Source organism: Malurus melanocephalus, unplaced genomic scaffold (genome assembly GCF_030028575.1).
Source record: "Malurus melanocephalus ecotype Western Australia unplaced genomic scaffold, MMel_1.1 scaffold_279, whole genome shotgun sequence".
Classification (NCBI taxonomy): domain Eukaryota; kingdom Metazoa; phylum Chordata; class Aves; order Passeriformes; family Maluridae; genus Malurus; species Malurus melanocephalus.
This window is the reverse complement of record NW_026623511.1, coordinates 96051-120841: the sequence shown is the minus strand read 5'-3', so window position 1 is coordinate 120841 and position 24791 is coordinate 96051. Positions and strand designations below refer to the sequence as shown.

Here is a 24791-nt window from a genome sequence, read left to right as displayed (position 1 = left end):
GTAGGTGCTAGGGCAGCAAAGCTTCCAYGATGTGGAGGCTGGGAGCTGCTTCCTCACCTTGCTGCCCAGGCTTTGCTCACCCCATGGATCACCACAGCCTGACACCAGATCATCCCAGTTAGAGGGAGCCATGGGGGACAGCCCTTCTCTGGAAGCATGGTTCCCCACCTTCCCCTTCCCCACAAGCCACCCCCCAACACCACATCTCCACAGGGAGCAGCAGGGGCTGGGTTGTTGTGTGYCAAGCAGCCACCACAGCCAGCTATGGCCAGCACTGCACTGTCCTCCAGGACTGCTTTTACAGGAACTAAAATTAAAAAAGGTACTGCCCTGCAATAGCCTGGAGAAAAATATTTAAAAATGTCCATGCACAGCTWAGAGCAAGGCCCTGTCTGCAGGAGATACAGCACTGCCTGGCTTTACCTATCACCTCACACCAGATTTACTACAGGAATTGCCAAGGGGCCACCCTGCTCCACGATAACAAAATCTTCCCAGAGACAGAGGCAGAAATAGCCACATAGTGGCTTCATGCCTGAAACACCAGCAACACAGCTCAGTCTCTCATGACAGCTGCCCTGCACAGCACAGAGACACTGATTAGTTTTACCCTTCCATCCCAAATCTGCCCCTTTGACTCCAGACAGACATGAGCAAATATTTAATTAACACATCTGACCTTTTATCAGCGCTCAGTGCTGATGGCTTTCTGTACACTAGTTAGRTGTGCTTTCCTGCAGCCTTCTGCAGCTCGGGAGTAGGACAGTGTTACAAGATTTCCTCATGCATCTTTGAACATTTTCTGACATTGTGAGTTTGAATGCCCAAGTGTTACCTTCCATTATTTTAACAGTATTTAAGTTTGTATCTCTTACACCTGTACAGTGGTATAAAGYAGAAAACAAGTGTTACTCAGAAAACTGAAAATCAAAGGACTACCTAGAAAATCAAAATCAAAACATTCTTTTTCCTGTGTATGTTTCAAMCTTTCCAAATTTCTTGTGGTAAGATGGGGTTGGAGTTGACAGAACATAAATGACGCTTCAAAATAGCTGAGAACAAGCAGCTCATTGTACTAATCTGGCAGAGAGCATCCTGCTCCTTCTGGTTTAGCTGTTACCAGAGACCTTCTCACAATGTCATTCTACCAACCCTTAGTTCCTGATCATTGTTAAAATGTCAAAAATTCTCATATCTGTTTAAAGGATATCCCAAGTGTGTAGCCTGATCTTGCTTAGCCCTTTCCCTTCCCCTCACCTGGCCAGATCAGGATGGTTCAGCAAGGAGTCATTTACTAAACAGCTTCATTATTTCAGCCTGAAGCTCATTGTGACCTGAAAGTAACATAAAGCAAGAGAAACCTCACCTACGTAAGGGAACCCTTGGTTATGTTTGTAAGACATGCAGTGAATGTAACTGAGACCTATTTTCAAAGTACAGCAGCACCAGTTATATATGATAATTATAAAGACTTTATTTTTACAGTATAAAAATATAGGAATAAAGTACTATACAGAAAAATATAAAGTTGAGTTGAGATCTCAGTCCCATTTAAGACAAACAGGATCACATTGTGCAAGCCTCAGACTTCAAATAAAATTATCCTGGCAGYTGAAGTGGTGACACACTCAATCTGAATGGGACAACTGCTGCACACCAAATCCAGAGGTAGAGGTGTGCCAAGAAATAACCTTCCAGCACAGGGAACTTGTCTTGCTGCTTCCAACAGTCTCACAAGTTTGAGTCTGTTACACTTCAAATGGAACTGAAGACCCCCTCTCCATGATCTGACCTGGAGATCAACACCCCAGCCCTCAGAGTATKAAAAGTAAGGTGCTAAGAGCCCACCTGCTCACACACATCCTTGAGCTGTGATCCCACCCGATGGGCTCACATATACATAAACCAGTGGCTGCAGCATGCTCACACAAACACAGCTGGAAGCTCTCTGTGACCAGTTGTGAGCTGGAAACTGTGATTTAAGGAATGCATGAGGTCAGTAAAAACAAGCTGATGAAATCCCTGAACTTCCACCAGTTCCTCAAGACAGAAAAAAGGCAACTCTCCTACCCCCAAACAACAAAAGCAGCCAGCATTCTTTTCCAATGTAATGACTGTTTCATACATTCCTGTCTTTAAGGAAGAACACTGGACTGCTTGCAGCCATCAGTACAAGAATCATTTCCCTCTTCTTTACCTGTACTTCTCCAGYGCTATTTTCATTTTTCACAACCAAACTATCCAAGTTTGCTTGCAGGTAAAGCAGGAAGAACAGAAGGGAAAGGAGGCAGAGAATTTAGGAATTACAGTGCACATTATATGCTCATGGAAAAAAAAAACCACAAAGGAAAAAGGTTCTCTGTAGATTTTCCAAGCCTGTTCTCTCCGTGGCCCCAAAACAGGAACCATCCTTGTTAGGGAATAACTGCCAGCTGACCCTAGACCTTCAATAGAAKGTTGGGAGCGTGTTCCCCACAGCAGTGAACTTGCTTTCACACTGTGTATCAGCAATGCTATGAGGTGCCTTTTCATCACCCAGTAATCACAGCAGGATTCCACAAGAAAGTGCAGTGGGAGTCTCAGGTCTTCAAGCTCCTCTTATTTTATTCATTTGTAGCAGAGATTTGGAAGTCCCTGTGCTGCATTCACAGTAGAAAAAAAGTGCAGCAACACATGCTGGAGACACTCCAGGAATTATTGCTGTGCTGAGGCAGCTTGTGGAGTTTGACTAAAAAAAATGACAAAAGAGGAAATAAGGGCAGGCCTAAAGAGGAATACAGAAAAGAAAGGAATTGCTCTGGGCACCAGCATATCCCAGTTCCTTCCACTGCTAGAAAGGTGCTGTAATGGATCCTGACTCCTGTAAGCATCACGTGCAGGACTGAGCAGTTGTGTAGGGTTATCAGCAGCATATTTGGACAGTCTGTGGCAAGTGTAGGGACAGTTCATTGCCACTTATAGACATTCACCATCTTCTCTGTCAGAGTAGCCAAGAGGTGGGTTTGGTTCACTTCCAAGGGRCAGATATCCAGCACAGGCAAGTCAGCTGGCAGCTTCTGCAGCAAGGAACCACTTCCAGCATCCCAGAGCTGTGGGAGGGACAGACAAGGTCAAGGACTGAGGGATTCTTCCCTCCTACCCAAAAGAAACCTTCTTCTCTCCAGAAAATATTTTGTCCCTTTACCCATAGGACCTTTTCTCTACTTCCACACCCTGCTTAGATGGTCTTTAACAGACACACAATGCTATCCTGAACACCCTTTCTGACCCCACTCATGAGCTCTCATGCAGTCTGTTGTCCATCTTCTGGTTTTGGGCTGCTTTTTTTACATAAAGGCCAACCCTTCTCCTCCTCTTCCCCATCATTTCTAAAAAGCCTGCATTCTCCTCCTGCAGCACTTATCCCACACCAGCTATCCCACTGAGTCTGGTACGCCACCCAGAAGTCCCAGTTGTGTCATTGTGCCCAACCCCATTCCCTCGAGGGACAACAGGGGCTCACTGCCTACATGCCCTTTGATGGATGGGGACCACAGGCCTTGGCTAAGACTGGGAGTCCCACCCTATCAGGAATTTACACCTGCCACAGCAGTAAAACAGACCAAGCAGGGCAGTGTGCATGACAAGACAATTCCCACCCAATCACACTGATGGTGTCACTGATAAGGCTTCTCTCCCAAGAACTGCAATAAACCCCTACCCCATACTGAAAGGACCAAGACATACCAGGGCAGAATTGGATGCCTCATCACCAGCACACACAAAGACACTCCCATCATCCTCTGGGCTCTGAAAAATGGCATTTTTGGTCAGCAACTTGCAAGTGGGCCCAGCACTGAARGTCTGAACCGGGTTAGAAGAACACACTACATCTTCAGAGGCCTCCGTCAGTGGGCTGCAAGTCAGTTCCATCATCACACAATGCACACATGGGTTATTTTTACCTGTGTAGTAGAAATAAAAATTTTCACTTTTGAAAAATGTACTCACAGACAGGCTTCAGSTGTAGGAATACAAGCAGCACCACTTTACAGCTGCCTCCTTTTGCCCACCTACAATTTTTATCTAATTGCAGATGCTCATTGCTCTGGTGAGAGCAGGTGCTGTTTCTGCTGTGMCCACAGCATCAAAGCTGCTGCCTAGCTCAGCCCAGAGCAGTGAGAAGCAGTGGGCAGAGCCCTGCAGACACACCCCAGTACCTACCAGGCCTGTACGTGGCCAGGCAGTGCCGTGTGTTGATCTCTGTTTGGAGATCRATGCAGCCTCCAGGTTCCAGGGGCAGGTGATGAGGCCTGTAGGAGTTGCCAGCTTTCTGTTCCCAAAAGCAGGCTCCTTCCAAAGTCCCAGCCAATATTCCACCGTAAGGCAGTGATGCTGAAGCCATCCGGGGCAGGTAGGACAGTGATACCATGGGGCACCTGCAAAGGTCATTGGCAAATGTCAGGGCTGTCAGCTGTCTCACTGCTACAGAGCTCCAGTTCTGCATGGTGAACAAAGAGCCTAAGCAGGCTACRAGATGGTTCTTCAAGCAAGAAGCCCCAATGGATGTGTCAAGTGTAAATGAAATTCAACTTAACTACTGAGCCTTATCCTTTACAGAAGTACCAGACAGCACACATCAGATGAGCACAAATCAGCGTTTCRTTCCCAGAGTATAAGAAACAGAACTAGCAGAATTTCACACCTCTTTGTGATTTGTCCTTTCAAAATTAGATATAGAATCCAGCTCCAAAACTACTTCATGCTGCACCAATGGGTCTATTTCTGACYCTTGTGTGCCTTAAAAAGAGCACAAGTGCTTGGCACCTGCATAAGTTATATGTATACACCACACAACCTTATGAGARACTTCTCACAYTTGTGCTAAATGTGAATTTTTGAAMAAGAGATTCACATAATAYAGTTTAAACTACTGAAATTGTTGTGTGATTTATGGAAAAAGCTGTGTTTAACTTGCTGTATATTAGTTGAGAAGAATGACAAATCCTTCTGCCATACCTGGACTTCTGAGGGACTAGTTCTTGGACATGAGAGTTTGTGTCTCTCAGATCATATATCATGATAGAGCCATTGACTAATCCAGCATAGACATAGTTTGTATCATCAAGACACCAGCAGCAGCTCCACACAGGACGGCCAGCATTGTATGTCTGCACCACAGTGTTTGTTGCCAGGCTGCAGAAGAAAAGCAAAGTGTTGGCCAGTTGCACAACCATCTACTGATGGAGAAAACAGCACAATTAAAGTAAGCTAATCTAGCTTTTTAAAATCTTTAGACAAAAGCATCTCTCTTTGGACCAAATTCTCAATTAACTCCTCCTTTACTCCAGACATGAATCTAAAAACCCAAACAGAATAATCCCTTGGATATTGTCAAGTGATTTATAATTCTTCCAGGCCAATGCTTCTTTTTCCAGATTGATCTTTAGAGACTGGGAGAGGAAATCTCACAGCAGGGTCTCAGCTGCCTTACTGGCAAGAGAAAGCTAAGTTACTTTTCTGGAAACAATTAGGAGAAGCAGCTCTGGTGTAATCCCATAATACCACATATTCCTGAGATCRCAGGGCTCAATTCTTCAGGTTACATCTCTCATTAATTATTTCCCCTCTTTTTACACAAAAGAAACAGTATTTATGCAAAAAAAAAATCCAATTTAAGCAGGAGTGAGACAGTGAGTGGGGTAAGGAAAGCACATTTATAGTCCTCATTCTTTCTTCTACAAATTGAGCTTCTAAAAAAGAGGGGAGTCCACCGAGGGGCAGCAGATAAAGTTGGTGTCAGACCAAGATGTATTTGCAAAGGGCAGCATTGTCAACATGCATTTGCACACTGAGAACAGCAAGAGACAGAAGACTGCACAAATCAAAATAACTCCAGATACCCTTTATAACACATGTGCTTCTCCCTGGGGAAGGTGACTATGCTCAGGACTCCAGAGAAACAAGTAACTGCTTCCAGGTAAGTGTAAGGGGAACAACTACAAAGACATAGCTAGGGAACAGGGAGTTTGATATGAGAGCAGTGACTGAGTCCAAACAACAGGACAACAAAAATCTAAACAAAAATCTAAACAAATTCACAGTGCTATTTTAAACAACTGCAAGCCAGAGCAAGAGACATAAAGACATCTTGGATAATTCCTTTGGGAAGGATGACTATGAAATAAGTAATTAGAGAAGAAAGACCAAAAGAGGACTATTCTTTCAGAGGGAGACTGAAAAAATACGAAGATSCTGCTGAAGCAAGCACCTGACTCTAAGACAATCTGGGATCAAGCACAAAAGCAAGAGGATCACAAGCTCTGAGGCAGCCAACCAGGCAGTGAGGGGAAGGTAGGGGAGTTAAATGTCTGAGCAGACATTGCAATGACAAGTTGCTCTTCAGATTAACTCATTAAAAGAATATCAGTCTTATCAATTAGAAATCTGACACATTGACTTAAGCATCAAAGACACTTTTGTTTASTATTAACTAGTCTAGCAAATGTTTCAGCATGGTTACAGGAAAGCAACACTCTGTACATCTTTGTTGCAGGATTAAATTCTCTTCATTTCTTCACTATGGGGAAGAATTGAGACTAACCAGCCACACAACAGACACTTACCCTGTCTAACCCAATAGTGACAAACAAATTGCACAGAGATGTTAATATAACTCAATAAGAATCAATCAACCAATAAGGTTTTGAAGCACTGTAAAATTAAGACCTCAGAGCAGCAGAGCAGCAAGAAAACACACTCATAAGGTGTAAATTCTAACAGGACTGGACACATTTTTCTCTCAGTCTCCAYATAATTAGTCTCCAACCTGCTGCTTTAAGTCTCTGCTAGAGCCTGTAGCACATGCTCAGCAATGCTGTTTATGCATTTCATACCCCAGATGAATTCTATGATCTGCAAGAAGTTTAAAATGGGAGAATCCAACACCAGTGCAGGGAAGGAAGACCCCAGCCCAACCACCCCCTCCTTCTGCTTTATGCTGTACAAGTTCCAACGCCTCCCTGCAGTAACAGAAAACCAAGTGGACAGTAAATGTCACATCTATACATTACATTACATTTATTCTCAACACAATTAGCCAATCAGTGATGAATCACTTGTTTTCCATCAAGTTCTCCACAGGCAAACTATCAGAGAGAGGTAACTCCATGACACCTCCACCTTAAAGATGCAAAAGCATGGATAAGTCCTCCCCTCTGTTTGTTCCCACATGCAGGAAGAATACRCAGACCTGATCTCATCTTTGCAGCGCCTTTCAGAAAGCAGAATAGCAAGTGCTGCAAGACAGAACAAAACCCAACCCAGCCTCTTGCACACAGCCAAACCCCACAGGGGCAGGCAGTAGGACTCACCTGGTGAGTTTAAGAGTGTTGTCTAGGGCAGCAGAGAGCAGCAAACCATCTGCTCGAGTGCCGAAAGCCAGGGCCCGAATCTGCTTAGYGTGGATGGGGATGTACTGACTGCTCTTCAGGTTGGCCAAGCTCATCATCTTAATACCGTAACCTGACAAAGAAGAAGGGTAAAGCASGTTATTGCAAAGCAGCACATGCATAGAACTTGCTATTCTATGCCAGAACTACAAATTCTGTATTGAAGCCTGTGGTGGGATGATCATGTAARTTATTTGCTGTTCTGGATAAAAACCACCACAAATCATTCTTRAATTCAAATGGCAACAAGGTAAAATCCTTAAGGATCCCAGCCAGCGAGAGCAAATTCAKTATCAGTGTTACAGTTCTTGTTACAAGGCCTCTGCTCTTTAGCCAGCTTCTTCAAAGACTCTTGCCCAGATAAAACCACAACAGAGCAGGATTACATGGCTATTTGAAAGAACAAACATCACTCAAAGAATGGCTCCAGGTGAACTTAACCTGTGTGCTACAAGAGTCACCACAAAGCCTCCATTCAGAGATTCAGTCCCTGGAYAAAAATACCAGGAAAGTGAGACCAGTTAAATGTGGAAAACCACTTTGTTATGCCTAGATAAGGCAYATTAACCTCAAACCCATTAACCAAATAAAGTAAGTTTCATCAGTCAGAAAGCATTTTGCAAATAAGCGCTCTCAGACTCCTAATGCCACATCTATTGCACCAAAAAAGCTACTGGCACTGGTCCAGATGTCAGGTCACTGGCCCCCAGATAGAACAGCGAGACAAAACCAGGGTTGCTCGTGACTTCTTGGCTTCCTGTTTCCTCATTAGAAAACAGTGCTTCAAACATTCATATTAAAAGGCTTTCAGTTTTGGTTGGTTTTGTTTTTTTAAGAGTATTGACAAATCAGCTGCATGGGGAGCAATCCATCTACGATTTGGGAAGCAGTGTTTCTCACTTAACTACTGGAAGCTTCTCTGCAGACCCCACTGCTTGGCCCCTTGTTCTTTCAGAAGACTCCCCTTTGCAAGGATTATCAGACACAGCTTTTACCTTCTTGTGGATGTGGCATTCTAGCAGGAGTGCCAAAGACTCTCTGCTAGGGCTCTGCCATRGAAGTGCCAGGGGAAACAAGCTCCTTTGCCAGGCAGAAGCCACCAGTGCAGGGACCAGATGAGCTATGGGGAGTTTTCTGAGTATTCTCAGTTTAAGTGGCACATGCCAAGGTCCAGCAGAGAAACACGGAGMAGGGATAAAGCAGCAATGACATTAACTCTTCCTTATGAACCCCCAAATGTTGACTYGCTTAATTACCAGGAATAAAAGTAGATTGTGGAGAAGGCTGTGATACCACAAGACAACTCAGTGAGTCACAGTATGCCATTACTCTGCAGTTCCCAGCCTGAGACACCAAAAAAACCTTTTCCAGGTGGTACTTGCGCTGGCTTTGGCTGGCGGGGAGGCTGCCTGGGAGGCAGGCACGGGAGCTGCCAGGTTGCTGGGATGTGCTCACATTGTACTGGGCCACCAGAGCCTTCAGCTCCTGCAAAGAAAAACCCCAAAGASCTTTAATCCACCACCAGCACCTCCAGATGTTCCAGCTGTACTTGTTCTTAGATAAAAGAGAGAAATTCAGTCCYATTTCCATACTGTTCCTGAAGTGCTACATTTCTAAATCTATGGCCTATGACAGTGAGCACCAGTAGCATTCAAATGCTGTGTGGATTCTGGCAGAATGTACTCGAAGTTTGTTGTTGTATGTGTTACACCCTGTGAAAGAGAGGACTCTTGGGCAACACATAAAAGCCAGTAACAATTATTACCAGATCAATGCTGTTTAGAAGAGAATGAACTGCCAAGTGTTATGCACTACTAAACCACAAGAGAAATTCAATTAAAACCATTTTCCAGAATTTCCAGAATACCCCATAAAAAAAATAAAAGCCCAGGACTCAACATAAAGGGCGTTGCAGGAAACAAGACAGTCTATTTAATGATGATGACCCTATTCTTGTAAACCCTGTGCAGCAAATTCCAGGAACGACACAACTCTCAAGAGCTTCAGTCCTGTTTTCTACCACCTCCTCCCCTCTTTCCCTCCACCTCATCTGATGAATGCTCAAGAATGCTGAGCAAAGGCAYAGCCAAGAACAGCTTCCATGAGGAACAAAGTATTCCTTAAATTCCTTTTTCTGCTGAGATCATCAGGGGTGAGGTGGGAATCCAGGTAGGGACACCAGCATATTGTGAGTCAACTAAAAGTGTCCCTTTCAAAAAAGCATTTTGACCATCTTGTAATCCAAGGTCAAAAACAGACAGTACAGAATCTCAGGCAGATTTAAGAGGGAAGGTATACTGAAGGAAAATTGATACTTGCTTTATGTCTTCTGAGCAATGCAGGATGTGTTTCAAACACTATATAATCTTTAAACAATTAAGGGTCACAGAAGCAATATTATGAATAAATCAGTAATTGCAAGTCAGCCTCAATACTGAACCAGCCACCACCACTCAACTTGCATCAAAGCAAAGGCAGCAGTTTTCAAAGAGGCAAGGTTGAAGATCAAACTCTACATTAATAGTTATCAAGACCTATAACTTTTGGAAACTGCTCAAGAGGAGAGCAGTTCTGACACTTTACAGAGGTCTGATCTGTTTGGCATCAAGCACATTACAAATGTCCCCAGGGTACAGAAAAATTAAAAAAAAAAAAAAAAAAAAAGAAAAAAAGGAAGCTGAAGACTCCAGACGATCCCATTAGAGCAAGAAAAGACAAAACAAACTGGGCAAGGAAGAAAGGGTGTGAGGGTTGTTAGGATGCTTATGACGAAAGCTGTAGCTTCAGGCTTAGAGTAAGCAGTCAGTGAAAACACAGGTAACTTAGAAGAAAGTAACTTCTAATAAAAAATTTAATAACTCATTATTTCTAAAAGGTGAGGGGAGGAGACCAACACCACTGGGGATCAGAAGAGATTAAAATTATGTGTCGCTCTGGGGACCTAACAAAATCCTCCTTGTCACCTGCACTCAACATTAAACTTTCACACAAGTTATTAAAAAGGAAACCAGGCAATTAAAATCACAAGAACTATTAGTACAATGTTTACAYTTAAACACAATGGACAAACCCAGCACAACCAGGAAGTCTTACTGGAGGCACATTACCAAGATGATTAAAAATTGTGCTGCAGACAAATTCCACTAATTGTGCTTAAAAGAACACKCTGTTCATTATGCAAATCCTATATTTTCCTTTAAGATGTTTTGCAGAGTTTTTCTGATGCCTGTTGTCAACTAAAGGCCTTGAGAGCAGACTCCTCTCTCTGCACATGCTATGACTGTCTCTAGATTTYAGCTTGGCTTTGCAGTGATGAATGAACACAGTCACACCAGGGGGAAAGAATGGGCTATATAGCAAAATACTTCCTGAGGAGCATGCAGGAGGAGAAGCAGGAGAGCACAATGAATAGGAAAGAAAAACCACCAGCTRCAATAAATTCAGAAGAGTTTTGAGTATTAGGTTACAGTCGTAATAGCTGATATGAAGCTTTAAAGACAAAAGCAGGTATCAGTGACTGTCACTCTCTGGCTGTTTCCCACAGAGCTCTTAAGCCACACCTGCCACCTTGCACTGCACAGCCCCAGTCCTGCCTTTAATAGAGAAAAACAGGACAGGACAGGACAACCTCAAGCTGGCTGTTCTCAACCTCAAAGTGGTGCAGCACTGCAGATGTTCCACCTTCCACCTCCCTTTAGGGTTTGGGTTCAAACTCAGGCTAAAGGACATGGAGCCTTTTTTACTGGCTTCACTATAAGCAACAGCAATGGAATACCAGCTTTTACTTCCCCAGACATCATAAAGATGAACAATTTTTATGCAATAAAGCAATTAGCTTTATTTTTTTTCGAGAGGTTTCACAAGTTTTTATTTTTTTGKATGCTCTGAAAATCCTATTTTTAAAAAGCTTTTCCAATACATCAAGCAATGTAAACTGATCCCTGCAAGGCTCACAATTACATTTGCTTTCTTCTCCACAGCACTGTGAAGTCTCCTGTCATTTCCCTGCCAGTTCTCCTTTTCCTGCTCCATGCCCAAATACAGCAACTGCTTCCTATGTGCAAAAATCAAATCTCCTCCCGAAGYTGATCAGTGCTATTAATACCAGAAGCTGGAGATGGTTTGCTACTTTTACTGCAAATGTTGGCAGATTCAGGAGGAGTATTGCAGTAGCTCACATCTCATTCCCAAGTTCTTTCTGYTCCCAAAGGAAAAACATTAGGTAAAAGTAAGGTGTCAATAGCACTGGTTCCAAAAGACAAGGCTAAACCTGACGTGTGGTGGGCAGGACACAGCTCAGCCCATGCTCCTGAGGGCTTTCTTCCAGACCTCCCCTCAACTTCAAGTTCCTTTTTACAGGTATTTTCATGTAGCTAAAGACTTAAAACCCATCAATTTCCTAGCCTCAATCATGTTACATACATCAATGACAAAGTACAATAAGACTGTTAATGGGTAAGAGCAGGGAAAATTGCATACAAACCTGAAAAAAGGTCATAACTAGTGCCATGACTGCTGCTGGGCACAGCTTAAGAGCATTAGTGACAAAAAACCCTGAACAACCCAACCCTACACTGCAAATATCCAACCAGGGCTGGGCTAGAAACCTCCCAACCTAAAAGCATCTGTGCAAGTAGCTGCTTTACTATATGACTTCTCATAAAACAAGGAACTCATTARGCATCTGTTCAAAATATAATCAAACAAGCTGAAGACTTATTGCAGACTTCCTGCTGWTTTTTTTTGCTCCCCAGTATATTATTTTACTTTACATTTACTCACAGTATAAACAAGCACCTTAAAATTGCTTCCAGCATTTGCATTAACCACTACAGGACAATGATGAATGCAGTATAAATACTGAAACAGAGCTTAAAAAACACAGGGTACTTAATCTTTATAACATGTGACTTCAATTCAGTTAGACTGAATACTCCATCATTTAACACCAAATGAATTGCAGGAAAACATTATAGACCTGCACTTTTATCTTATTTGCATTTTTCTTTAGCCAAAGTGTAAACTGGACCAATTTTCTTATTAGKGATGATGAGCATATGGCTTCATGCAGGAATTTAGGCAATTTATGAAGCCTTATGTCMCACAGGAATACTTCAGCAAAGAAGATGTTTAATGTACACATATGAATAGCCAAGGCTATTAAAAAAATCCAGGAATAAAGAAAAGCATAAAATTAAAGCAGGCTGCTAGACAGTGAGAGCATATCATCTGCCTCATGCAGATGCCCAGCAGCAAAAGGTAGCAAACTGGCAATGAAACAGGCTCTTGGAAAACCTAGCACTGGTGGAATACACCAGCTAATTCACAGCTGGAAGCACCAGCAGAGTCCRTAACTTATAGGAATCCAGCTGGGATGGGTTACAAAATATCTCAGTATTGCATAAGCCAAAAGGAAGAAGTCACTTAACAAGCCATCATTTACTGTCAGTAATTTGTGCTCTAAGAGGTGCCTCTCAGAAGCTGCTCAGCACATASAGCCTCCCCTACTGACAGGCCAGGTCCCAGGGCTCCAAAGGGTGCTAAACTGCAATGTTGACTAACCTTCAAAAAACCCCAGACCCCTAGGGTTTTTTATTGTATTCTTTTGATTTTACAAGTAGCCAAGCCTCTTCAAAAACTGCTTCTCAAAGGCTCTTAAATAACCAGTGATGACAGGTTGTATTACAGGTTYACTACAGAGATTTCTAAAACTTTGATGCAACTACAAGAAAAATRAGAAGAGTAAGTCTAGTTCTGGCCTTTCCAGGCACCACAAAACCTGAGGAGGAACCTGCAAAATCACCAGCCAAAAAACTCTACTGCTGGTCTGCAACATCAATTAAGTCTTAAAAATACAAAAAAAAAAGTCAGTGTTATTGTAGCAGACACAAATATTCCAGTCTGGGATGTTTTTACCAGCTTGGGATGATTCACCAATTGAGTTTGCTAAAACTTGCTGATTATTAAAGCTGGAATCCTGTCTTCTCTCCTCTAAGGGAACATGGAAAAGGCAGATTGAAGAGAAAGGAAATCCTGTGTATATTTGTAGCATGAGACTCACCTGAACTTGCTTGCGGAGTTTGCTGCATTCATCTGTCAGAACCTGGAGTTGGAGACGGCTCTGTGCAGATTCCARCTCTGCCTGTCTCCGCAACATTTGCTCCTTTTCTAAAGAGCTGGAGGAAAGAGAGAAAAGCAATCTTTAGGACTAGGTATTATCTAGGATGCTTTWCTGGGCCATCAATTCCTGCCCTCTGACTTCATCCCACCATAAGTCCTGTTCAGGCAAATCCACAGGCAACAGAAAACCTGGTACAGCGCTAACCCAATACATTCACCTTGAGATATTCAGTTATGCAATTGTTCTGAATGACTCACTCAAGCATTGTTCCAACAACCTTTCTCCTCACCCTCTCCAAAAGTACTAAATTAGTAGAGGAGAGTGAAAGAGAAATCAATTTTCTTTCCCCTACAGAAAACACTTAAGCAAATCCTATGCCATCAATGTCCATGTAATACACCATGTCAGTAACACAGCGCATCACAGCACAACAATATAACAGCAAGATCTTCAAGCTTGTCTCTACTACCAGTAGCTAATCTTGTATTTTAGGAAAATATATCTGTACCAGAAAAAACGATACATTCCCTGTGATTGCCCATAAAGAAGCCACACTACCTCACCTTGAGCCTAARGGTGCATACACACCACTTAGAAGCACTTTTAATAAGTTATTTGAATTTCTCTTTCAGATAGGGTTATATGAAGGAATAGCTGAAGTGGGGAAAGAAACATCAACACTCCTTAAAATTAGCTGTACACTTGGTCCATGTTGCCCACTGWMTTCTGTACTTTGAAAGCTGCAATATTCCAGTTATTTCTGTCATTTATGTCGCAGGGAGCTCTAGCTTGCCTAAGTATTTTCCAAATGCACAGACCTAGTCTTGAATATTCTGAAGCACGGAATTCTGTTGTTTCTTTATAGCTTTTCCATGTGATTTTTTTTTCTGCAGAAGAAACAGGTGAAATGCCTCTTTAACCATCATAAACACATTTTTAATATAAGWACCTAGAGCCTGAAGGCTGGTGGGTTTTTTTGAATGTGACAAACCCCATGATCTTGTACCTAATTCAAGACTACGTGCAAACAATACTGATGCATGCACACACACATCTGTGCTCCATTCGTGGCTCTGTGCCACAAAGCAGGCACTGCCAGGAGCTCCATGGACTCACAGGCAGTCACTTCTCCCTGCCKTACAACAAAAATAGGAGACAGAGGAGGGGCAGGGCAAGTGGGGAAGGGCTGCAGTGAGGTTCTGAGACACAAACAGAAGTCAGACAACTATCTCTCCATGAGAGATAACAAGATTTAAACACCCAAATACCTACTTTTGAAAAAGTGCTTTTGAAAAAAATACTATATATTATTTATTTTTTGGTGTTAATCCAGTAAAAGAAGCAGTACCCTTCTAAAGGTACACTTCAAACACCATCAGGCTGTGGCAACCTGGAGAGAAGAGTGATTCTTCCCTTCATGACTGTGACTATGACTCCTCAATCGTTTCTGATCTATAATTACCAGGATAGTGAGGTTTCTGTTGAAAGACCGTCTTGAAAGAATTGTGGTATAGTTATAGACACGTGAAGAAACCCCAATTAAATTCTATTCAACACAAGAGTCAGAAGAACTCGGATATTGCAGCCTTTTAATTTCAGAATAGTATCTRTAACAGCATCTTATTGAAAAGAAATGAATCCCCATTTTCATACCTGCTTTTCCTTTTTTCAATACAAGGTCTACATTTAAGTTGGAAAGGGAAGTGGAGTCATAATAATGCYTGCTGACCTTTTGCAGGCAAAGCTACATGAAGAGTTTGACAAAGCAAGAYGGAAAGTGATTCATATGAGATATTACTCTGTTTAATGCATGCAGAAAAGATGGCAGAAAAGGTCAGCTATTCACCCTCCTTGCATTCCTAACTATGCCTTGCTTTTCCCATCTAATGATGAATTAGCAATATACAGCTTTTTGGCATCAACTCTGCATGTTCTCCCATGATAACAGTTCAGGATACAGCACAAGATAGCTTTTGCTGTTTCAGGGCCAYAAAATGCAAACTCAAGAATTCTGTTCCAAAAGAAAATTAAGATGTGCAACACAGCAAGGCCTTGGTTTTTTTAAGCCAGCTACACTCCTGATAAACCCCAAGGGAATGCACAAATTGCTTTAGGCATTACAGGAAAGCATGAAGCAAAAGCCAGAGTGCAGTTTTCAGTGCCAGGTGTCTTTACAGGGAGACTCTGTACCTTCTCATGCGTTCCTGCTCACTGGTGTCCAGCGCTTTCAACGTGCGGGCGTACAGGATCACAATGTCSGAGCGCTTGGCCTTCTTATTGCACTGAAATCAAACACAAGCTCAGTTCATCCACAGGAATTTAACTATCCAAACCATGTACCCCTAAAAGTCCCTAGGTATTGTTTTATTTAGATTTGAAGGGAGGGGCTGTCTACTGGAGAACAAAGCCACAAACATTGACACAGCATGTTTGCAAGATGCTTCCYAATACTGACACCAGAGCTCTAACTGGGGCTACAACAACTGTTTAAGTCACATATCCTATTGTATCTTCAGTAACCCATCTCCTTGCTTCCCACTAAAAGTATTCTGCTAATGCACCAACAAGGCAACATAGTCAGGTAAGTTCCAGGGACAAAAAAACCCAAATCAGACAAAGAACAGAAAACAAAAAGATCTAAAACAAAACACCGGTCCCACATCAGGTCTGAAAATACCAAAACTAGCTGCTTGGCCAACAGACTAGGATTTAGGAACCCCGGACTATACTCTTATTTCTGTACTATATTCCTTTAATCAAATTCTRCAGGCCCAAATCCATAAAATGTTCCAGTGTTGTATGAAATGCTGACATCTGACTGACTTCAGTGACACATGGAAAGTCAGATATTTCAGTAATTTTGTGCATCTAGGTGCAACCGTTTAGTACTTCACATTCACCTTACAAAGAAGGCAAGTTAAGAACGTGCARATGCCATAATTTCCTCCAAGTTTATTGTTTTGCAAATATTTGGCCAGAAAAGAAGCAGGGTATACTCAGATCGAGTAACCTCTGCTAAACATTAAATTACTGTGTGCTTCAAATGCAGACTTCTCCATTATTTAGTAGCATGAAAGTAACACAAGCAATAGTCTCAGAGCAGACAACCGCCCTCCATTTGTAAAGAACTGCCTTTCAGAGCAGTAAATRGCTAAGACAGTTTTCCTGGCAGCCAGCAGCAGTCACTGGCAGGATCAGGAATTCTGCAATTTCACAGTAACTTGCACTCAAGCCACTTAGTACACAGACCATGCACAGCAACTCTGGGCTATTCAACCAGAAAACGCCCAGTTGCAAAGGACCTCAACTGAAAATGAAGGGAAGACGATTTAGCTTCAAGGTTCTCTCCACAGCAAATTCTCCCAAGAACTTTTTAGTATTTATATCATTGAAAGAGAAAGAGGGGACAAGCAACCCTTGAGATGTTAGCGTTCAAGAAGAAAGCAGTCACAAAATTCCAAAGAGAAAAGATGCCAGACAGGTCTCTCAGAACTCTGTCTGGGCCTGAAGTGAGGGAAGAAAAGCTCACACAGAACTGACAGGGTAAGGAAAATCAACTTTGGGCCTTTGCTATGRCAACAGATATTCTCTAGGTTTAGTCAAAGCACACATCAAGAGGAAGCTTCTTGTTWAGAGAAGGGAATCCTGCAAAGTCAAGCAAGAATATTGAAGCTCTCAAAATGATGAAGCCAAAGAAACCCTGGGCTTTCAGTCACCAACTCAGAAAATGGCAGAACTGAATCTCATTTACAAGGTACGCATTGACCTATTCATTGTCAACAATCCTTMATGGAAAAAAGGAATAAGGAATGGAAACATCACAGGGAAGTCTAGACCTCATTGAAAGAGATTAGTATTAACCATGGAAAGAAAAACTTCAAAAGCTGATTTAACCACTTCCAAATGGACATTAAAGGATTTAACTTGGTTCTCAGTTTGCTCTCTGCAAGCTTCCCAGACAACCTGGTYTTCTTAAAGGCTGCAAAAGCAGATGCAGCTCAAAACAGAAGATTAATCAACTAAAAACTAGATTACATGATCTCTAGGGTCCTTTCCAACCCTAACCATTCCGTAGTTCCAAAACAGTTCTCAGACAGATTTCTTGTYCAATACCATATTCTTTATGCTTAGTTAATTGCTTCTAGGAATGCGTCTGCTATTTCCATTTGAGTTGGTTCTCTCCAAGACAATGGTGGGGCATTCTGAAACCATTTCCAAGTTTAGCACTTGAACTCTCAAACYTTTGATCTGCTACTCACAAATGCTCTACTTCACGGAGAAGATCCAAGTCATAACCCATCCTTTAAAGTACTGCTAGTTGTTCCTGGCCTAATAACATCAAAATAATTGTGGAGTTTGTTACTTCTGACAGCAGCTTCATGCAGCAAGCAGCTGTAACAGTTACAGTGATGACATCTGAGGCACAAGTCAGGCACCCATATAAGTGCTTTCCAGCGCATACAAACACCCATTTTACCTGAGGGCACTTYCCTGCCTGTCCCTTGAGCCACCTATCAATGCATGTGTAGCCAAAGAGGTGCCCACACCGCAGCGCTGACAGACGGTGGTCCCCAGCATTGGTCCACTGCTCAAAGCAGATTGCACACGTATCTCCTTCCTCCTCATCCAGATGTGCAACAGGGACTGATGGCTCCAGTTTCTTTAGTGGACTTGTCTAGGATTAAAAATTAAAAAAAATAACACAACTGTTTTAGAAATGCAGCATTTATCATATGTAATCTGTCTCCAAAAGCATTTAGTTCACCTTACTTGYTTTTGCTGGACTTCAGCTTCATATTCATGATTTTCATGTTCTGAAGAAGCTTGAGACAAAGCTTGAGGTGGCTCTGCTTGGACCTGACTGGAAACTAAAGAAAGTATTGCTTAAATGAACTGATTCATAATGAGGGGAAAAGGAGTTTTCCTGCTTTGACCTGAAATCATCAGGGCACAGGTTAAATAGTGACACAGCACAGGTTACATACAAAACTTCAGATCAGTGCCCTGGACATAGTCTGTGTGTAAGCTCTTCTATACATCAACAGTAGCGCTGAAGAATTTTATGTTTTCTTTTACAAAAAGTGAAAAGATTTCAGTGAAAAAGGAGAGGTCTTTTAAGGACAGCAATTGTTATCAGAATTTTCTGACCTGCACGAAACCCACAGGCCCAGTCCATAGTTAGACTGATGTAAGTTATATCCCTGCATCATTACGCCTGAGAAAGACAGACACCAATAGACAGAAGCTGCTTTGCCAAKGCATCTAAGCATGCATATTTCATGTGCCAAGAAAGCATTTCCCGTATGCTGGCTGTCCATTCACTCTGACTTCAGCAGTTTTCCATCTGGAAATTGTCTGAACTACCAATTCTGYTGGTATTCTCCCTATGTTTTTGTGGTGGGCCTCTGTCAGCCCATCTGCTGAGGCATGGGCACACAGAACTGCTATGTGGGGATCACCACCACTAGCATAGTAAAAAAGGAGCAGAAATCACTGCCTCCCTTTCACTCCTGATAAAACAAGAGTTATTAATCACATTTAATCATCAAGGCAGATATTCTCCATCCACAGAAATAGCACCCAACTCGGGTTAATGTCAACAAAGTTGTCAGCCTCTGTAGTTCTGGGCTGTAAGAGGAGCCACTGGCTTATGTAAGTAACTAGGGAATTCCAGAAAATCCAACAGAGTGTATATTCACACGATATTATACAGCACTTGACCGTTTGAGCTCCTGTCACATGTAAAACTAGCCCAGAGCAACCAGAATGGATCTGTTCAAAAGACATAGAAGTACTCTTTAAAAAAAGGCAATGAGGTGGACAGACCAATCAAAATCAAACTGAGGGCAGAGAATGAATCATAAGGACATTCCTTAGAGACTGCTAAAAACATAACCTTGTTCTTGTATTCTTTTGGCATCAATAACCTTGACTAGCAAGTTAATTATTTGTCACTCTTACATAAACTGTGCACGTTCATCACAAACAATGTCTCTGAAGTGTGTGTCTGCCTGTGAACAAGACTTTAGATAAAGAATTGTGGGACAGAAAAAGACAAGGAAAGAAAAACAAAAAGCACATCCATCTCCTCAGTTAAGTGTCACAAGTTACAGGAATGAAAACTAAACTGAAGAAGATTGAAATCTCAAATAATTAAAAAAAACTGAATCAGGTCCTGCTCTGGAAGCACTTGCTGATGTCCAAACTGTGATCTGTCTCCACTAACACACCTTGATCATATATAACAGCAGAAGCATGGCAAGTAATAATTTCTAAATTTAAGTAACAAATAATCCTGGAAATGTTCAGAATAAGTAGCAGCCTGCAAACAGCAAAAAGATTGTATTTAACATTATGGTAACATCACCCATTGCTGCTGCTGCTCTTAGGAGCTGCTTGCCAGGAAGCCGTGTGGCAGCAACCTGCTCCTGTCAGCTGTGGCACAAAGATCTCTGAGCACCGTCTGTTTTGAGGCTCAAAAGATTTCCCTGCTGAGTTTTCAAACATCAAGAAAAGTGTCTGAAATCAGTCTCTACACAGCTCAAATACAGCACAAACCTGAGCTTGCTGCTGGAGGTGTCTCCTGGGCTGATGGTAACAGCGGTGCTGCTGCCTCCACTGCTTCCTCCTCCTCCTCCTCCTCCTCAGCAGAAGTGCTGCTGTCAGAGTCACTCACTTCCACTATCTCATCTGGGTGCTGTTCCTGGGTGTCCCTTGCAATACGGGGGGGCTCCAGGTGTGGAACTGGTCCTGCAGCTGGCTCTTGGGTCCTGCTGAGTTGAAAGTAACGGTCCAATGATGCCCTGAGTCCAGAAAAGCAAGAAACGAAAGCCACAGTCATTTCAGATAAACTAAAGACTCAGCATGTTTCTCCAAAAATGTTCACAGGAAAATCCCCAGGCTTTGACTGCAGCAGGAAGGTATCACAGTTATCAAATCCCTACTGTGGTAGGGGAGCAATCCCATAGGATAGCCCACTTTGTGAACAATCAGCAGGATTAGCAACAATTCATTTTGCTCAGTTCAAAGAAAGTCTTCTGATTACAACAATGATATTGTCTTCTTTTGGYGGGGGGGAAGGGGATGGTGGGGTTGGAGACAGGAAAAGCAAAGTAGTATAATTCACTAATAAKCCTAAGAAAACTCCTGATCTGTCTCTCCAACCCTAACTGAGCCCTGGCTCCCAAAGCCACTGGTACTATGAAATGCACAGTGCCTGTATCAGAGCCTTAATCCATTGACTGCTTTGTGCCTGGTCTTTCTACTTTCCCTCTTCTTTTCTRCTGGAACTTCATCCCTATATAGAAACATCCTCCCCTCTTCCCCCATCAGTTCAGCTATCATCTCAATTATCTTCCAGATTCAAAAGAGTTTTTGGGTTGCCTTCCAGCCCTGACAACTACAGTGACCTTCACAGGCAATCTGAGGGCAAACAGTACAGTTGTGTTTAATCAACTGGGAGGAGAGAAGCCCTTGGTCTCACTCAATCTAAAAGCAATGCTTCAGTTAATTATAATTTCACCTTTGGCATGTACAAAAGCTAGAAAGATGAGAAAAAAACAAAATAAACCAGGAACTGGGATTTCTTTCTGGCTGGAGAGCATGACACTCATCCMCCTTTAATCCCATCACAAATAGTATTAAACAGAGAGGATTTTTCATTTTGTCTGAAAGTTTAAAAAAAAARGCAAYAAAAAAACCCTACAGAAAAATATCAGTTTGTATGTTTGTGAAWGTTCCTGCAGCAATTGTCACCAGAAAATATCATCAGGCAGTCCCCAAATCAAAGGTGAAATGCAAATCGGAGCACAAGCTCCACTGAACTAAATGCTGGCTGGAAATGCCRACAGTCAGCACTGCTGCAGGAATTATGGACAGGAATCTGGCTGCGCAGAGGGAACAGGGGGAGCAGAAGCTCCACAAGCAAAATTCGAAGTCTAGAAGGGCTCAGAAGCCAACACCACCCCTGCCAATATRTGAAACAGGGAGATTCACTTAACAAAGGCAAAGAACCTGCCAGAAGAGATCAGAAGTCACTGTGCTATTRTTGAGCTTTAAAGGTTAGCGAGGTACCCTGGATTTGGCCCCAGCCACACACTTGGGTTGGGCTGGGCACTGCAAGCCAGGAAGCAAGGCAGTTTTGAACTGGTGCTAGACTTGATCAGAGGGCAGTTTCATCTCATCAGACCCAGTTTYATCTCTGCTTTACCTGGCACTGATTGTCCGCTGGGAACCACCAATTCTCTGCTGCGTGAGAGCTCTCCTCACTTGAGGACGCTGTGTGAGCTGTGGCACAGGCAGGGGCTGGTATGGATCAAACACCCCTTGTAGCCTCTGCAGCCCCGTGGCAGGGCTTGGTGGTGGATCAGGCTCAGCAGCCACTTCCCTTGTAGCAGCGTTGAGAGTGACAACATCATCATCAGCAGGAAGGGCTGCAGTGCTGCCTCCTCCTTCACCAAGCACAGCAACATGGGATGAGAGCGCTGTGTGACCAGAGGGTTCAGGGGGAAGTGCCTGGAGGTTCTCCACTGGGTAACCAGCTGCTGGCTGGAGRTCAACTTCCATCTCTTCTTGAGCCATTTCTGAAAAGAGTTGAAGAAAATTAGTATTTACTTGCAAGTGTGCACCCTACTTGCAGCCTGATGGTAGCAAGAAGCAGGTGCAACACTCAGTGACTACGAAAGCTTTTAGAATTCAGAGTCAAGAGAAAATTTGTTCTTCTGCAGCAGAGCTAAACCACAAGTCAATACACATATGTGAGCTGGGAGCACCCTCACAGAGTCCTGGGCTCAAAATTTTTGGCTCAACAGCAGCTAGCACCAAAAGCACATTGCAAAACCAACTTAAATAAGCATTTGGATGAGTTTGTAAAGTTAATGTTTTCTTGCTAGCATAATTTACTTGCCAAGTAAATTCATGTGGATTTTGGAGAATGGAGCTTGAGAATATCTGACTCTTCCTGGTGAGCAGCACTGCACAAGCACCAACAGATACAGCCAGAAACAAGCCTTACAACACAGTCCTTTGCTGCACCTGCTCTCAGGAGGTGAGATGACATTCAAGTTTCTTCAAATAAAATTCACTTATCATAACAGATCACTGTGACCCTTACCAAGAGCTCACCAAACAGCCCTTCAGGTATTTACCAACACCAGCCAAATCCRGAAAGAGCATCACAGCAGAACACAACTGAGACATTATTGGTACCAACTTACCTTCAGCATCAGCTCCATATTCAGCCCAAGACTAGATAAACGTGAAATTTGCAGTATATATTGCTATATATATATATATATGCAAATATATTACTAAGGATGGATGCCCTTCTACAACTTTGGAATAAGGATTTCAGGTTATTTCCTGAACAGGGACACTACCTTAGGGTTTGAATAAAAGCAGAGGAGACAACAGTTTGTACATTATTAATTCTTATGCTACTGTCAGCCACCAAATTAAGAACACTTTGGTCATACTGTTCTTACAACACAAAACCTTTATTATTATTAATTTATTATTATAATGAATTTCATCAAGTGAATGAACAGATGCACCATAAACTCACAAAAGTCCTTTAATGGAAGAGGTGTGTAGATTAAATTTGGCAGACTGCTGAAAGTCATTCACATTCTCCAAGAAGTACTTAAGCAATCACAAACCTGAAAGRCCTTGGGAATTGCAGACCTTTAGCATTATTTAGAAGCACCAAAACTTACCCAGCTAGGGCTRTATAAACAGAGCAAAGCCTGGGTGTAGTATAAAAAGTAGCTAGAAAATGTAAAGAAGAATTAATAAAGGAGGATGTAGTAAAGCTCAATTTTTATAGACCTTTTAAGAAATTTTAACTTATAAGTCACTTCATCATTCTTATCCTAATTACTAATTTAGCCTAACCTAGGCCAAAAATGCCACCTCCCACCAGAACTGCTGCATGGCCAAGACATGATAATATTCAACAATCAAGTACTGCTTCTCTAGCACTCTGCTCATGTTTGTAATAGAACTATTATCTATAAATATAATAAACCCTTTATTTTCAGCATACAGAGAATCACGATGTTAAAGAGCTATAAGAGATTGGTTAAAGACAGTCCCAAACCCCCTCTGCCATGGGGACGGACATCTCCCACTAGACCAGGTGGCTCAAGKCCTTATCCAACCTGGCCTTGAGCACTTCCAGGATTGGGACATCCKTAACCTCCCTGGGCAACCTGTTCCAGTGCGTACATTAACTGTGAGATTTATAAAAACATTAATACTGCCATTTTCACCGTTACATGTTGGAACCCGGCCCAAAGGACCAGCGCTTCCTCCACCCAGCCAGCTACCCGGGAAGAGACCGCAGATGGAGGGTCTCCACAAAAGGGCTTCCTGGGCCCAAATGAGAAATTGCGAGTGCTTCCAGAGGACAGAGCTTGGCTGGCAGCCTCAGGGCTCGCACCCAAGGGCTGAAGGCTGAAGCAGCAGCTTCCCCTTGCGGAGGGCACCCAGGCCTTGCTGCGCACCGCCCGCCCAGGGTTCTACCGTGCCTGCTTTAACCAAATTTAACAAAAAAACAACCGAACACGACCCAAACGAAACACGCTTCACAAGCGTGGGTTCTCTGGTGGCTTTTTCACAAGGCTCGCATATTATAACCACGAACCCGCAAAAAGGGCACGGGAGTGGGATAGTCTTCCCCCCGGCAGCCGCAGGCAGCCCAAGTGCTCGGAGGGAAGGAGCCGTGCTGGGGAACTCGGCCCGGAGCCGCGGGAATTGGTTGTGCCGGGATCCCGGCCAGGGGAACCCACCCCGACCCTGCGAACCCCGCTCACCTCAGCCGGGCCCAGCCGCCCGCTCGAGCGCCGCGCCGCCCCGCCCCCAACGCCCTATTGGCTGGCCGCAACCCCCGCGCCCGCTACCATTGGGCGAGCTGGAGACGCTCCCGCCTTTTCATTGGTCACTTGCTCTGTCCATCTGTACCACGAAGCCGGCGGAGACCGGGGCGAGAGGCGGGGAGGTTGGGCCGACTCTGATTGGTCAAAGAGCCGCAAGGAGGGGCGGCTGATTGGGCAACGGGAGCCCTGACTGCACAGGGGCGGGGCACAGGGGTGGAGCGAGTTTTCATTGGCGGAGCCGCCGCGGGGCGAAAAGAGCGGGAACTTAAATTCGTTCAAAGCGGAGGGGGGGGGTGGGTGTGGCGTTGCCATGGCGACGGGACAGCCGCTCTGGGGTGGGCCCGGGGTGGGCCCGGGGAAACGGGG

General features: G+C 43.4%; 1 protein-coding gene across 2 annotated transcripts; it reads right to left on the bottom strand.

The window, feature by feature from the left end:
- Positions 1-1469: 1469 nt before the first annotated feature.
- On the bottom strand, positions 1470-24789 carry RFWD3 (ring finger and WD repeat domain 3). 2 transcript variants are annotated; one of them, XM_057376429.1, is made up of 13 exons: positions 24363-24789; positions 21761-22133; positions 20110-20354; positions 18322-18419; positions 18029-18226; positions 15742-15833; positions 13492-13606; positions 8687-8915; positions 7353-7503; positions 4999-5175; positions 4204-4418; positions 3727-3944; positions 1470-3089 (listed from the first exon to the last, which is right to left on the bottom strand). In XM_057376429.1, exons 2-13 carry the CDS (start codon positions 22129-22131, stop codon positions 2946-2948), a joined length of 2253 nt encoding a protein of 750 aa, XP_057232412.1. In that variant the 5' UTR covers positions 22132-22133; positions 24363-24789; the 3' UTR covers positions 1470-2945. The 2 variants fall into 2 exon arrangements, with proteins under 2 accessions (XP_057232412.1, XP_057232413.1); XM_057376430.1 differs by lacking the exon at positions 24363-24789 and having other exon boundaries at positions 21761-22816.
- Positions 24790-24791: the final 2 nt, after the last annotated feature.